This window comes from Ranitomeya imitator, chromosome 4, assembly GCF_032444005.1.
Source record: "Ranitomeya imitator isolate aRanImi1 chromosome 4, aRanImi1.pri, whole genome shotgun sequence".
Classification (NCBI taxonomy): Eukaryota; Metazoa; Chordata; class Amphibia; order Anura; family Dendrobatidae; genus Ranitomeya; species Ranitomeya imitator.
Genome location: NC_091285.1, coordinates 42,297,047 through 42,312,832, shown reverse-complemented (window position 1 = coordinate 42,312,832; position 15,786 = coordinate 42,297,047). Strand labels below are relative to the sequence as shown.

The following is a 15,786-nucleotide window of genomic DNA, read 5'->3' as shown; positions in this document are numbered from 1 at the left end:
GTGCGGACTTGAGAAAATGAACTGTATTCCTCCCTGGAGCCACCAGCTTTCAGTCATGTAGGTGTGCCCGAAGCAATTACAGTCAACGCTCACAGAACTGGGAAGGCCGGCTGTATGCACGTCCCGGCACTGACCGACAGCTGACACTTACAGCAGGCTCTGCCCTTTAATGTTATGGCTAATTGGGGTAAATCTCAATTTTACACTGATATTTCCAATATTACAACAAGAAGATCATCAGTTCAATCGTGTCTTTGGAGATTTCCATTATATTGGCTCATCAACTATGAACTACAGTATGTCCGACTGATACAGTAGTAATTAACTTTGCCACTGGTGGAAAAAATATTTAAAATCAGTATGCTTCCCATTGATCTCCACTTCTTGCCATACTGTATTTGTATCTGTGCATTCATACAATCATTGCTACAGCAAAAACATGTTATTTATATAGAGAACTTCTCATCCATACTTATCCATCCTTATCCATGCGGTATCTTGATTTCTTCATAATATTTCACAACTCTTGGCGGGAATGAACGGCGAATGATGGTAAACTCTTCCATTTATTTTTGGCAGATATATAAAAAGTCCAAATTTTCTCTAACTTGTGGTTTGGGCATTTAGTTGCCAGTTTATTTAATGTTTTTTTCCGAATTACAGCAAAGAAATGTAGTTGACACTTTCTGCTATTCGTTGCCAATGCTTCTCATTATGCTCATTATCCCATATGGGATCATCATCATAATATGTTCAGAGTAAGGTCCCGTGCACATGGCCGTATTTATGGCTGTAATACTGTATATTTCTCATAAAAATGTATTTAATCAGAGAATAAAAAATCAAGACATGTTATATCGGACTCCATATATATGGAAGTATTCTCTCTGAAAGCATTGCTTTAATAGAGTTGACCCAACTTGCTAAGTTATCCACAAGGGAGGTGAAAACTTGCTGATCGGATGGGATCTAACTGCTAGAATCCCCCACTAATCCTGAAAAGGGGCTCTAAAATTCACAATGCATGACCACCACATGACTTTTTGGTGCTCCAATCTTGAGTTAGTAAACCCCTTTTAAGGCAAGAAAAGCTCCATACATTTGGCACCTGATGGGACCTCTATCATGGCACACCGAAGCTGTGTGGCTCCATAAAGGGAGCTATACGGTTACACTGCCCTGGCATATAGCTTTTGTACCACAATACACAGCTCTGGCAAAAATTAAGAGACCACCACATCAAATCACTGTCATGGGCAGCCCAATCTCCAGACCTGAACCCCATTGAAAACCTCTGGAATGTAATCAAGAGGATGATGGATAGTCACAAGCCATCAAACAAAGAAGAACTGCTTCAATTTTAGCACCAGAAGCAGTGTGGAAGCCTGGTGGAAAGCATGCCAAGACGCATGAACGCTGTGATTAAAAATCATGGTTATTCCACAAAATATTGATTTCTGAACTCTTCCTGAGTTAAAACATTAGTATTGTTGTTTCTAAATGATTATCAACTTGTTTTCTTTGCATTATTTGAGGTCTGAAAGCACTGTTTTTTTTTCAATTTTGACCATTTTTGCTTGTCGGAAAAAAATACAAAATTTATTGCTTGGAAATTCGGAGACATATTGTCAGAAGTTTTTTAGAATAAAAGAACAATTTACATTTTACTAAAAAATATACCTATAAAGAGAAAAATCAGACAAACTGAACATTTTGCAGCGGTCTCTTAATTTTTGCCAGCGCTGTATTTGGTTTAGTGGGAAGTGATCATTTATTCTTTGGTTCATATAATATTTCGATACTAACATGTCAGCTGTTATACATACTTCCTCCCGTTTGTGGACTATCATGTGCACGAGATATGATTTAATAAAGCATGGTAGGTTTTACTTTAAATAGCCAGACATCCTGGTTCTTTAAATGAAAATATAAAATATATATAATCTAACATTGTTTAAAAAAAAAAGTGTAATATAAAAAAAAAAAAAATACAAAATGTGATTCATGAAAGATTTCTGTAAAGGACAATGTGGCACCAGAGTTTCTGGCCAATTATTCTAAAAAAATATCAGTTTTCAGGTATTTTGTCGGATTTCTAATATTGAATGTCTGAGGGTTGTCAAATAAGGAGGTAATTGGATCCAATCTGGAAGATATTTGGCATTTTTGTAATGTGCCTGTCCAAAATCTGTGAAGATTAAAGTGTTCTCCACAGAAGCAGACAGAAACTCTTATCGGAGATAATGATGATGACTGCACAGGAACTGTCACACAGTTATAATGTAGGACATCACAGTTCAACCTTATAATATATTACCGTAGTTTATTTATATTATTGAAATTATCGCGGGCAGGGTCCTCACTCCTCCTGTACCAGTTATGACTTGTATTGTTTAAGATTATTGTACTTGTTTTTATTATGTATTCCCCTCTTCACATGTAAAGCGCCATGGAATAAATGGCGCTATAACAATAAATAATAATAATAATTATTGATATTATAAAGGTAAGGGTAATCACAGTGCTACCGCAACAGCAAGACATTTTACGGCCTCTATCTGTGGTACTTATGCAGCATGGGATTTATAGTAGAGGTCAGGGGAGTAATATGCAGGGAGAAAATAGGAAACAAAATAGAGGCTGAAAAGAAGAAAACAGGAAATTAATCTTCATGGAAATAAGTAGACTGTAGGCAAGAGAAATGCAGAGTGTGATAGATATCAAGGCAGGGGGCGCAGTTCAAGAAAACAACTTTGAGTTAATTTTTTTATGAAAACAGGTTGTCGTTTTCTTTTTAAAATTAAGTCAGGTTCCAAATTCTGATACCCCGGTTTCTGCAAACCCCAGCAATAATGTGTCAGAATTGTGGAAAGTTGTGACCAGCCATACATTTTCCTTACAAGCCATGAACTGGATACCTCTCTATACCTACATCTATGGAAAAAGTTTTTTTTAATTCTAAATTAAACAATTATAACATATGAGCCTGTAAATCTCTAACTGGGGTGAAGTAGTTAAGAGCGGCAGAGTTATAAAAAGGCACTTACAGAATTCAGACATTATTCCCTGACTTGATGAGTTCCGAAAGTCAACTTTTCAATATTCAGTGTATCCAGCATTATATTTCCAAAGAAAACTGGGAACGGTTTCAAATTCAATTCATTACAGAGTTGGAAAAACAGTACCCTCCACTTGGGATCTTGGACAGGCATAAGTGATTAGTGAAGTATTTTTTTTTCTTTTCTATGGGATATTAAGTCCTGGGGCTAGGATTAAGGACCAAGAAGAGCTCTACTAAAAAACAAGTGGTGCACCTGAAGTTCATGTTTAGTAAAGGCACTACAATTTTGAAAAGCATTTATATTATTTATAATTTATATTTAAAATGAATGGGGAGGTTAACTGTTATCTTTCTTGTTGAATCATTTTTGGCAAAAGGGTGGAATAACGGGGGTTGAAAAAATTGTTAGAAGTTAATTATAGTGTTATACAAAATGTATGGTGTTATGGTAAAGAAAGTAGCAATGACAATAGACAGAGTAGTGTAAAAGAATTAAAAATGTCATATGACGGCTAAGAGTGTGGCAGCCGTAAGTAGCACCGCCATCAGCTATCGGGTAGCAGTACTACTAAACATAGGCCACTATTAGCCTCATTTTCCTTCAACAAGTGTATTAGTGGGGAGGAAAAGGAAGGCGTTATGGAATATATGGCACAATACTTATCACATCAGTATTACGTTACCTCTGACACCGACACCATCAGTTTTAGTCTACCTAATCACAAATTACTAAAGGGGATCATTTTTGCACCATTTTTTAATAAAAAAAACATGAAAAGTCTGACTGTGCACTGTTATTAAATGAGCTGTTGGATTCTACCATTTTTATGGTGAGGTCATGTTGACGTTACTAAGGCTGTATTTGCATTAAAGAGATTGAAAGGTGTTGGATACAGTCCTATGGGACCTCAGAGTGTTAAGGTACCGTCACATTAAGCGACGCTGCAGCGATCTAGACAACGATCCCGATCGCTGCAGCGTCGCTGTGTGGTCGCTGGAGAGCTGTCACACAGACAGCTCTCCAGCGACCAACTATGCAAAGTCCCCTGGTAACCAGGGTAAACATCAGGTTACTAAGCGCAGGGCCGCGCTTAGTAACCCGATGTTTACCCTGGTTACCAGCGTAAACGTAAAAAAAACCAAACACTACATACTTACATTCCAGTGACTGTCCCCCAGCGCTGTGCTTCTCTGCACTAAGCGCCGGCCGGAAAGCAGAGCACAGTGGTGACGTCACCGCTGTGCTTTCCGGCCGCTGCGCTTACACAGTGCAGAGACGCAGAGCGCCGGAGAGGACAGACACCGGAATGTAAGTATGTAGTGTTTGTTTTTTTTTACATTTACACTGGTAACCAGGGTAAACATCGGGTTACTAAGCGCGGCCCTGTGCTTAGTAACCCGATGTTTACCCTGGTTACCAGTGAAGACATCGCTGAATCGGCGTCACACACGCCGATCCAGCGATGTCCACGGGAGATCCAGCGACGAAATAAAGTTCTGGACTTTCTGCGCCGACCAACGATGGCACAGCAGGATCCTGATCACTGCTGCCTGTCAAACTCAACGATATCGCTAGCCAGGACGCTGCAACGTCACGGATCGTTAGCGATATCGTTCAGTGTGAAGGTACCTTTAGGCACATCTATTCAGAGCAATTGGAGTAGAGTGGCTGCAATCTGGCTTTTTGAAAAATTTGTTGAACCTGGCGAATTCGAATTTTAAAAGATTCGATCATTTCTATAAAATATTTATAATTAATTTTATTAAATATTATTAATAATACTTATTATTATTAATTGGATGAAATATAATTTTACGTTGAAGCAGAAGCTTTCTTCCCATAACTAGCACTGATCAACGATATCACAAGTCGATTACCACTCACAATGACCCTTTACCGGGGATGATGCACACCATATGATGGGGGGGTGACATATCATTAAAGAGGTTGTCTGCTACTTTTACCTTGATAACCTATCCTTAGGATAGGTCATCAATGTCAGATCGGCCGGGGTCTGGCACCCGACACCCCCCGCTGATAATCTTTTATCGGAGGTGGCATTGGTGGCTTGTTGAGATGGCCGTCTATTTCTTACCACACATCCGCCTCCTATTGATTTGTATTGGAGGTGGATGTGAAGTAACTAGTGGCAGCCACTACAAATAGTCGGTCAGCACCGCAAGTAAGTACTTTCGGCCGGTGGCTACCCTTGCCACCTCTAACAGCTGGCCGGCGGGGGTGCCGAACCCCGGCCAATCAGACATTGATGATCTCTCCTAAGGATAGGCCATCAATGTAAAAGGAGTGCACAACCTCTTTAATACCTTAAAATTAATATATAAAGCCATTAAGTTTAATCCAAGCCAACGGGCATGGGTTTATGCATTTCTAAAAGAAGGATACATAATGCACTGAATTTTGACCCATGATTTCCAGTTTTACAGACACCTATGAAGCTTGGACAGCAGACTCTTGCACAGGTCTACATATAATCCCCAGTGTTCTCTAAGCAGATTGATGTTTATTCTGAAATTCAATCTGGCGTTCTGCATGATCACAATCGAGATTTGATACTACCTGCCTCTACCAATAATAATAAAATATCCGGCACAGGAAACAGTTTAGCCATGAATCGTTACTCTTATTATTGTTCCCAGTAATTTCACTTGATGTATGGCCTGATTTATAATGATATATATCACATTTGACTTTGTTGCCATTGTTCTGTGCTTGCTCTCCGCGAACAATTTGTTAGGCAGTTCTTGGTTTAATAAAAAATATTCCCGGAGTCATTGTTTTTATGAAATATAATACTTTTGTGTATACTTTTCTTTGTTAGATGATCAGCAGAGATTGGATGACCACCTATGACCTGGTCACTATTACTGACCACGTTCATGCATTTTATTCTTAGATTGATGTGGATTCTGCAGCATAATCCACAGTAAATTGGCATCCTATACAGAGGAAAGGTGTTTCCTCAACTTGTGCATGGAAAATCTTTGTAACAGAAATATATAGATTACTACTTATTCTCTATCACTGAACCCTAGCCCCATTGATGATTATGAGGCAATTCCTTATGTGGGTCTGCTTCAGACCACAGCAGAATTCTGAATGCCATCTTTGAATTTCTACAGCAAATTTCTGGCAAAATTCCTGTAGTATTTGCAACAGCACGTGGCCAAAGCGTTGCAGAGAAAATCTGACGGCACATTTAAAGGGAACCTGTCACCCCCAAAATCGATAGTGAGGTAAGCTCATCGTCATCAGCGGCTTATCTACAGCATTCTGTAATGCTGTAGATAAGCCCCCAATGTATCCTGAAAGAGGAGAAAAAGAGGTTATATTATACTCACCCAGGGGCGGTCCCGCTGCGGTCCAGTCAAATGGGTGTCTCAGGTTCGCTCTGGCACCTCCCATCTTCATTCCATGACTTCCTCTTCTGGTCTTCACGCCGCGGCTCCGGCGCAGGCGTACTTTGTCTGTCCTGTTGAGGGCAGAGCAAAGTACTGCAGTGCGCAGGCGCCGGGCCTCTCTGACCTTTCTGGCGCCTGCGCACTGCAGTACTTTCCTCTGCCCTCAACAGGGCAGACAAAGTACGCCTGCGCCGGAACCGCGGCATGAAGACCAGAAGAGGAAGTCATGGACTGAAGATGGGAGGCGCCGGAGCGGACCTGAGACACCCATTTGACAGGACCGCAGCGGGACCGCCCCTGCATAGCACTGTCACTGTCAATATGTCATATACATTATATCTCAACCTTTTATCTTGAGCATATCACTGTTTTTGTTTGATATTATCACAGGACATCCTTAATAACATTTTATACAAAAAATTTTTATTAATAGAGAATTACTCAAAGCTTTGGTGGAGTGCTACGTAATTAAAGTACCGTATATTGATTAATCATATAAAACTGCATTCATGCCTAATCTAAACAGATTTTTTCACTACATAATCCCTTTAACATTTGCCAATGCTAAACTTCATTAACGTGTGATTTTTACCCTTAAAAGAGTTTTGTATAATAATGACTTTTTCTGTATATACCATAGAAGCTAATTGAGAATGACGGTACCTGCGTGCCACATCTCTGCCGGGGATTGTTCCCTAGCGGTCAAACCTACCCTGATCTCACTTTTATGAAATATTCAGTGATCTGAAACTTCTTTTAAGTTTCTCCAAAGAAGCTAAACTAACATTGCTTGAATATCCTTTATGGGAATGAATGAAATCCCAGTGATAATTATTGCATTCCTGTGCTGTACTCTTACTGGGGTGTGTTACTCTTCAGCTTGCGGTGTGGCTTGCCTTTATGGTCCTTAAAGATTTTTAGCCATTTTTTATTTGTTTGCTCATTAAAACATTTTGCATAAGCATTTATGGTCTTATTTAGTTTACAAGAAAAGCCATATACTGTGCTGTAAACTTACAGTATCTGGCCACAGGTGGAAACCATTTATATCATTGTGCTTTTTCAGGGATGAAATGTATCTGTTGCCAAGCAGTGACGCCCCCTCGGTTAGTACAAAAGATGGTTAAATGAGCACTTCTTGGAGATTTTATGATTCAGAATTTGACATATAGTGATCTCATTCTCATAGTTTCAGGATGAAATGGATGTGACCTTCAGTGGCTACAGGCTTTGCAAACTTAGAAATCGTTGCCAGACTCCGGGGCTCATAGTTAATAGGGGTTGTCCCATCACTTACATATGCACTGGCATAAATGTATAGGAGATGGAGGTCTCACTGCAGGAACATACATCTTTCTCAGGAAAGGGACCCCATTGCTTGCCTCTGTTAGTGGAAAGGTTATCGTACATGCCCGGATCTCTTCTTTGATTTTCAAAAATTGGCAAGAACTTAAGATAGATGGCCACGATGGGACCAATGTCTACCTTCCAATTATATAACCAACGGAGATGTTGAAATTCCACCAGGTCACATGAGAAAACAATAGTGTATTGACATCTTCTAGATTGATAAGTTAGTTGTTCTGTTTTCCATTCGGTCTATGACATCACATGAGTAAAAAATGACTAGCTGAATATCTCTCAATACACAAAAATGCTCATCTCGGGAGATCAGGTGTTCTTCTAGAATCATCAGAGTAGCTGTTTATCTCCTGGTGAACAAGGATCTGACGTTGAAATTTAATGGGCCAGATCATTCTCTCTTCCGAAAAGAATCTGGAGGCCCCTGTACAGACAGTTGGCTGATCTTGCTGGTTGACTCAACTGTTATCTAATGGGTATGAGAGCCCTGAAGGCCCTCATACACATTAGCCCAACGTTGTAACAAATGGACAATTTCAACCAAACCTATCATTTGTTATTCAGTTACTTAGATAGAAAATTATTGACTTTTGGGGTAACGAACATTCACAGTCATCCAAAAGACAGATAGGACATGTCTGATATTTTCGTACAATTATCGTCCATGATATAATGTGTATGTGCTGATCGTCCAGAAAACTAACAGTCTTTTATTTCTACCTCTGCTTTTGGGTGTATCAAGTTATGTATCAAACATTTTCCTTGAATGTACATCGAAAATGTATGGCTTCATCTCAAAGATATTTCAACAATGTAATTGGATATTTGTATGGGGTGGTGGTGTAAACGAAATTTTGTAGGAACGAGGAACGATCATTCTTTCTTGAGATGCTAATTTGTCATCCATAATCTCTTACCTGCAAGTGATAATTAATGAGTCATTGGCATTGATCACAAGTTCTTCAGTGGTGATGTCCAGAACAGGCGGGGTCATAGAATATCCACTCACCAGATCTAAAAAAGGTAAAAACCAGAAGAAAATACAGTTAAGTAAACAGATCTCTTAAATCCAGGCTCTTGTTTCACATTTCAAATTCATTCTGCTAATTGAACACGAAGTCTTTGCCATTTAGCTGGAGTAACTAGCCCCCGACTCCCATCTGTGTCAACAAATTTAAGAAAATAAAGCAAAGTTCTGTTCATATTTAGGCAGAAATCCTGGGAAATGCTTAACGTCAGAAGCCCACTGTGGCACCGGCCCTGGACTCCAGAATTAATGTAGATCCCAGGGCTAATTAGTCTCGTTTGAAAATCTAGAACGCAGAGTTTGTACATTGGGTTGGGGGTCGGTTTAGGGAATCGTTTCATCCATCACATTTGATTGCTTTACATAGGACGAGTGTAATTTACCAGTCTTCTAATTAAAACATCCCAGCCATTGTTTTGACTTCTTTCCCGAATCTTCTTTGAAAATGTGTCGTTTGTTGTGATTTTGGCTAAATGGAGCAAAGAAAAACTTTCAACACCAGCACTTGTGTCTTTTGATGAAAAACAGAGACGTAAAGTAAATTTATGATGTAGTTCCTCAGGACGGGCCAAGTGCATATTTGTGTACCTGCTGCCTTCACACATTAGAAGTTACACACTTATGAACCTAAGTAGATTCAACTATAGTAAAAGTATAGTGAACCCGCGCTCCCACAATACCGTAGCCCCATAATATCTGGTATAAAGTAGTTGTTTCTAATACAGTTCCATAATACAAGTGTAGGTCCCAAAGCTAGACCATGTTGGCTTGGAAATTATTTTAGGGGAACAGTTGGGTCATTCTGGGCATCAGCAGGTCATAATGTTTACATGACAACTAGAAATGAGAAAATATTTGAAATTTGAATTTGCATGAGAAGTCGAATTTTCTAAAAAATTTCAAATCGAAATGACTCAAAAAAGTTAACTTTCTGAGCACCCATTCACCAAGCCTGACTGGCAACTGCAGCTTGTACCAGGCAGTGTGAGATTGTAGCAGCAGAGAGGAGAGGCCTTGAGGAGATGTCAATGAGGCTAGGTGGGGAGAAATTGAGTTTACCTTTTGTAAAGCATTATTTAGACTTTATGATATATTGATGAGTAATTAATGTCCTACTAACTGGATACAATTGTAGCAAACCTTCAGCTGTGAGACATATTAGATCTGTAATGATTTTCAGCCTTTGATATACTGTACATAAAAATCATTCCCATTCACTGATAGCAAACCAAGGCCTTAAATATAATGAACAAGCAACTGAGATACGAAGACCTCGATTCTTCAAGATGGGCGTTTTGTATACCAGTCTTAATGACGGAAGTGCTGGAGTAAGATGTGCCAAATTCATTAAGAAGTTTTCACCTTCTAAAGGGAATCTGTCCGTAGGATCAACCCTCCCAAGCCATCTATATGGGCCCGTAGGCCATAGGAAGCTAAATAAAATGATACCTTGATATCTGCAATCTGATGTCTTATTCCAGCAAAATCCATATTTTTCCTGTATATAAATGATATGTTAAGATCTCTGGGTCTTACATAGATCTTCTTGAAAATCTGCCTCCAGAGCTTATTTTAAATATAAGGGGTGTTACCAGTGTGAGACATGTAATGACTGACAGTCTGATCTCCCTGCAGAGCTGTGTGTGTGATTATACCTGGAACATCTCCAGGCTCTTCACAGCTTCAGCTTCCATCTCACAGGCAGACAGGGTAACAATGCAGCACAACTGTGAGAGCTGCAGCAAATGTGTTTTTAAGGAAACAAAGTTGAGTTCTACTGTTCTAAGTTAGTTACTGTACATGTCTCACACTGGTAACGTCTCCTTTCAATTATAATAAGCTCTGGAGGCAGATTGTCAGTGAGATCTATGTCTGGCCCATAGATCTTAACAGCTCATGTACATTTAAGAAAAATGTGGATTTCTCTGGAATAACATACCAGATCGCAGATATCAAGGTCTCATTTTATTCGGCTTTCTATGACTCACATATAGACCCATATAGCCTGCTTAGGAGGATTGATCCTACTGACAGATTCCTTTTAGCGAATTTAGATTATCTTTTAGCTATATGAGTCATTGTAAGAAATATACCCCCATAAGGAACTGGAATGCATTTCAGCCTGGCCAGTCTTGACCAGCTCTGCCCACTTTTCCAAAAGTTAGTGTAGTTGGCCAAGACTGGCGTAAAAATGCCAAAAGTTGCAAAATTTGTTACAACTACGAGCTGCGCCAGAAGATTGTGACATTTCAAGCAGTTTTACGTCAGAAAAAAAAAACAGCTTGATGAACAGTGGCCAAAAGTATTTTGGAAAGTTTCAAAATTTTTATGAGCTGAAAAATGAAATTTTCAGCTTTTTTACAATTTTTCATTTAGCCTTTCTGATTACGGTACTTATATGGCTAGGTCTGCATTAAGAATGATGAAAATCAATATGGAGAGTCCAGTTCCAGAGATATTTCATCTAGATGTCAGTGTGGCTGATGATGTACATAGAAAATATTGCTTTAAATGAGTAAAATAAACTGGGCATACACTGCCATAGAAAATCAGAAGGGTTTCTACAGACTGCAGTATCGGACAGGGTGCCAGATTCAAATTGAACCCACAGATCACTAAGTAGATTTATGACATTAGGTATAGAAATGTGCGGCTTGGCAGCATTTTTTATGAAAAAGGCATATTTAGTACCCATGCCGCAGAGGGTGAAATCTTTATTTAATGCAGCTGCTCTCAGCACTGTATCTCTTCGTGCACTTAACCCAAGTACTGCCTTATATCCAACAACTAGGCAAAATTACAAACACTTCATTCTTGTTACCAAAAGTCTGGCACTTGCGAAACTGAAGAACTTGTCATTGACTAGTTAATGGTGGTGGCACAGAATTTTTATGCCAAGAGGGTGACCTCATTTTATGGCACCATATAAAAAAAACCCCAGAAAACTCTCCTAATTGATGGTTTGGATTACATGTAAATTGCCTGGCTGTAACAACTGTGAAGTTAATGGAGATTAATGAGGTTTTAAATCTCAGCCCATCCACCTCCTGAAACACGGTGTTGTTTTTTTGGCTAGATTCGGAACTATGAGAAAGGAACTGAGTTTTAGAAATGTAACAGGTACAAGCGGGAAACAACTGGGTCTTATGTTATACCAAAGAGCAATTTTATGAGATGAAAAGGTGAATATGTCAGCAGGTTTTTGCTATGTATTCTAAGGGCAGCATGAGGTAGGGTCTGAAACACTGATTTCAGGGATGTGTCACTTATTAGGCTGTGTGTTATTGTTTCAATATAATGAATGTTTTACCACCAGGAAATTATTGCTGCCTGGACTACAGGGCATGCGAACTCTGGTCTGACCACGCCTCTTCCTCTGATAAGCAGCTCACTGTCAATAGACAGTGTACACAGAGACTGATGTGGGTGTTAGCTTTCGAGCTCTGCCACATCTAAATATTCTAATTGCGTCACAACTGCTGCACCCACTAAACGCAATGATGCATCTCTACAATCAAGGCCTCTTTTCCTACATTATGGTTGTCTCAGATGAGGTAGCAAAAACATAAATATATTAATATTTTCTTAGGAAACGTTTCCGCTAAAGCCAGTTGTTTGATAAGAAAATTTGCAACTGTGCTGAAAATCAAAGTGAACCACGTAACCTGAGCTGTATAAATGAGAATATCTGAATTAGGAGCTGCATTCCAAGAGATCAATTGATCACCATGGGACTGGCTTCAGAAAGTCTTTGTACAGTCATTTATTGGATCATCAAGAACTTCAATAAGAGAAGTTCAGGGTGCCCAGTAAGGAAGGATTCAGGGCACCCATCAATATAGTCCAGCAAGTGCCAGAACTACCGGTATCTCTTAACACTAGAAGTCCCAGAAATTTCGAGCTCCAAAGGTTCCAAAGGTAGAAATGTTAAATGACCCCTCTCTGGGACTTCTAGTGTTAAAGAGGATTCAGTTAAGGAAACAGTTGAAAACAAGAGCAGGGCTTGCTCAGAAATGGCAACAGGTAGGTGTCAGTGCATATGCATGCACATTGAGGCAAAGGCTTTTGGAGATGGGTACAGATGAGCGAATTTGCTCATCATTTATGCCGCAGTTGCATGTGCGTGTCGTGACTGCCACACAGCCGTAACACATGCAGCTGTCGCGCCGATCAGCTGATCGGCCGGCACGAGCCAGTAAGCCGGGTTCCCCCTTTATTCGGCAAGCCCTATGAGTTATGTCAGGAGAACTTGCAGCAGAATGTCAGTGACAACATTTAGCTCCTCCCTCTTCCTCCCTCCATAGCATTTTAAAAGCACCAAATGTAATCTATCTCAATAATGGAGAAATCTGTCTTCACTGAATACAGATTTTAACCTTGAATCAAGGGCGAAAGATCAGAACAGCAGGAGAAAGAAGCAAAATTCTCTAATCAGATATATTACAAAGTTGCTTATTTTCATGTGTAATATTAATTTATGAAACAAAAATAAAAATGGCGGCTACTCTTTAGAATATAGATTATATATACTATAGAATATGAAAACTTAAAGGGGTTGTTCTGGCTTTTTTCCTATTCTGTGTGTACCTAAGCTGCACAAGGCTGACTGTTTGCCTAGATACCTGATATAGATATTCCTTACAATGTTAAACGTGCACAGCACATGATTAGTACTCTGACGCCATCTGTGTGCTGTGCACGTTTTTCACGGACTCGTAGACTTGTATTGGCCCTTGTCATCAGTGATGCCAGAAAAAAATAGACATTTCTCCGTGTGTTTTGCATGGAAATAAAGTTAGGTTATAATGAGTATGTGTGGAATCTGTGAAAAAATGGATACCACATGTACTAGAAACACGGATGTGTGAAGGACGACTCGTATGTAGGTGTCATTTATATGTTTGTAATTCTGCAAGCTGACACTGACACACTGAGTCCTAAAGATGTGTAATATGCGCTCTGATCGGATTACGTTCTACTTTCTGATTCGAGCAGTCGTCACTGGATCGTCGCTCGCATGGGATCTGCAGACTTGTGGTCATGTGATGACTGAGGTTCCTCCTGCTTTTCTCTTTGTTCTAATTGTCCACTGAGAGAAGCTTTAGGAATGTCAGGCAGCACGTGACCACAAGTCTTCAACCGATCCCATCAATCTCCCAGGACGACACATTGTCTCGGTTTGTGATTTGGTTTGTAGGTTCATTGATTTTTACTTGAAACCCATGGTTGAGGTACTGCCCTCTTATATACATGACCGTGACACCTCAGATGTTCTGACAAAAATGGAGGGGATGAGCTATGAATGGGACAGGACATGTTGCTGGTTACAGCTGATGTTCAAACGGGCATTTCTCATGATGATGGCATCAAGGTGGTTTGCTTCTACTTGAGGAACAGCAACTGGGACAACGATGGGTGTGACCATATTTTGGAGTTATTGCATTTCATGCTGATCCACAACCTATTTGTCTTTAAAGATTGATTCTTGCTGCAAAAACGTGGCATTGCTATGGGGGAAGCATGTGCCCCATCCTATGCCAACCTCTTTCTTAGTCTATTAGAGAGATCCATCTTTCACTAGGATGGGTTCTCGGCCATTGACTGGGTGCAGTGTTGGATAGGTATATTGATGATATTTTATTTATCTGGCAGGGAAATTAATCTGATATAGCGACTTTTGTGGACCAACTGAATCACAATCCCCATAATATAAAACTGTCATACAGGGCACACAAGGAAAAGATTGATTTCTTAGACATAAGTTAGGAAGTATATGATGGAGGAATGATACATATAGACATTTGCAGGAAGGATACGTCTGTCAATTCCTTATTACGCGCAACCACATCACACACCCCGCATACCATCAAAGCCATCCCAGTTGGTCAGTTTCTCAGGTGGATCTGCTTGACTGACAATAGATTTGAAGCTCAATCAAATGATCTAAAAAATAGATTTAGATCCCGCGGTTATAGCAATCACCATATTAAACATGGATATCTAAGAGCGAAAAAACTCAGAGACAAGAACTTATATTTAAATCGGGGAGGGACAATATTTCAGATAAAAAAGTCAGATTTATTTCTACCTACAGTTGCCATTGGAGGCGTATGCAGGAAGTGATCTGAAAACATTGGTCGGTTCTATTAACTGACACTGTTCTATCTCAAAACATCTTGGAGAGTCCCAAAATAACGGCAAGATGTGGAAAATTATAAAAGATTTGCTGGTGAACAGTCACTACGTGGTTAAAACAACAAATCCCCTAAATCCAAGCAATTGGGGTCCCAATTTGGGTTGTTACCCATGTGGTGACCTTTTGGCCTGCAAAAATAAAAACCTAATTAGAGGGACAGATTTTCAGTCAGCGGAAGGGAATAAAAGTTTTAAAATTCGTCAGCATATCACCTGCAACAGCACGTATGTTATCTACCATGCCCCATGTTCCTGTTCCAAGGTATATGTGGGACTGACATCACAACAATTACATATATGGGTAAAGGAACACGTCAAGGACATTATAAACGCCCAAAAGGTTGAAGACCCTACTACATTGAAAACCCTCCCTAGGCACTTCCGTACTTTTCATGGCTGTGACCCAAGAGGATTACGGATTGTTGGCATTGACACAATAGGCAGCTTTGCTCTATACTTATAATAGTCTAATCTAATCTTCTTTTTAATAATCCACCTTCGCCCTATGAGTAGACTCCTCTATATTAACCTTTTTTTTTATGTATTTTTTTATTATTTGTTATTTACTGTTTGTTTGTTTTTTAGACCTAGGCTGAGGTACTTACCGTAGTTATGCTAAGATGATGATGCTGCACATACGAAACTGAGTAGTGGACAGCCACAAAGTACTTTTTGGTGAAAACAGCACCTGAATGTGGAAATCACAGACTGATGATATAGA

The 15,786-nt window shown here is 39.7% G+C and overlaps 1 protein-coding gene across 1 annotated transcript in view; it reads right to left on the bottom strand.

The window, feature by feature from the left end:
* Positions 1–15,786, bottom strand: part of FLT4 (fms related receptor tyrosine kinase 4) — a 245,652-nt gene that overhangs the window by 128,242 nt on the left and 101,624 nt on the right. The window contains exon 2 of the mRNA XM_069763596.1: positions 8,761–8,857. Coding sequence (XP_069619697.1) covers positions 8,761–8,857 — 97 coding nt within the window. The remainder of the gene's footprint in view (positions 1–8,760; positions 8,858–15,786) is intronic.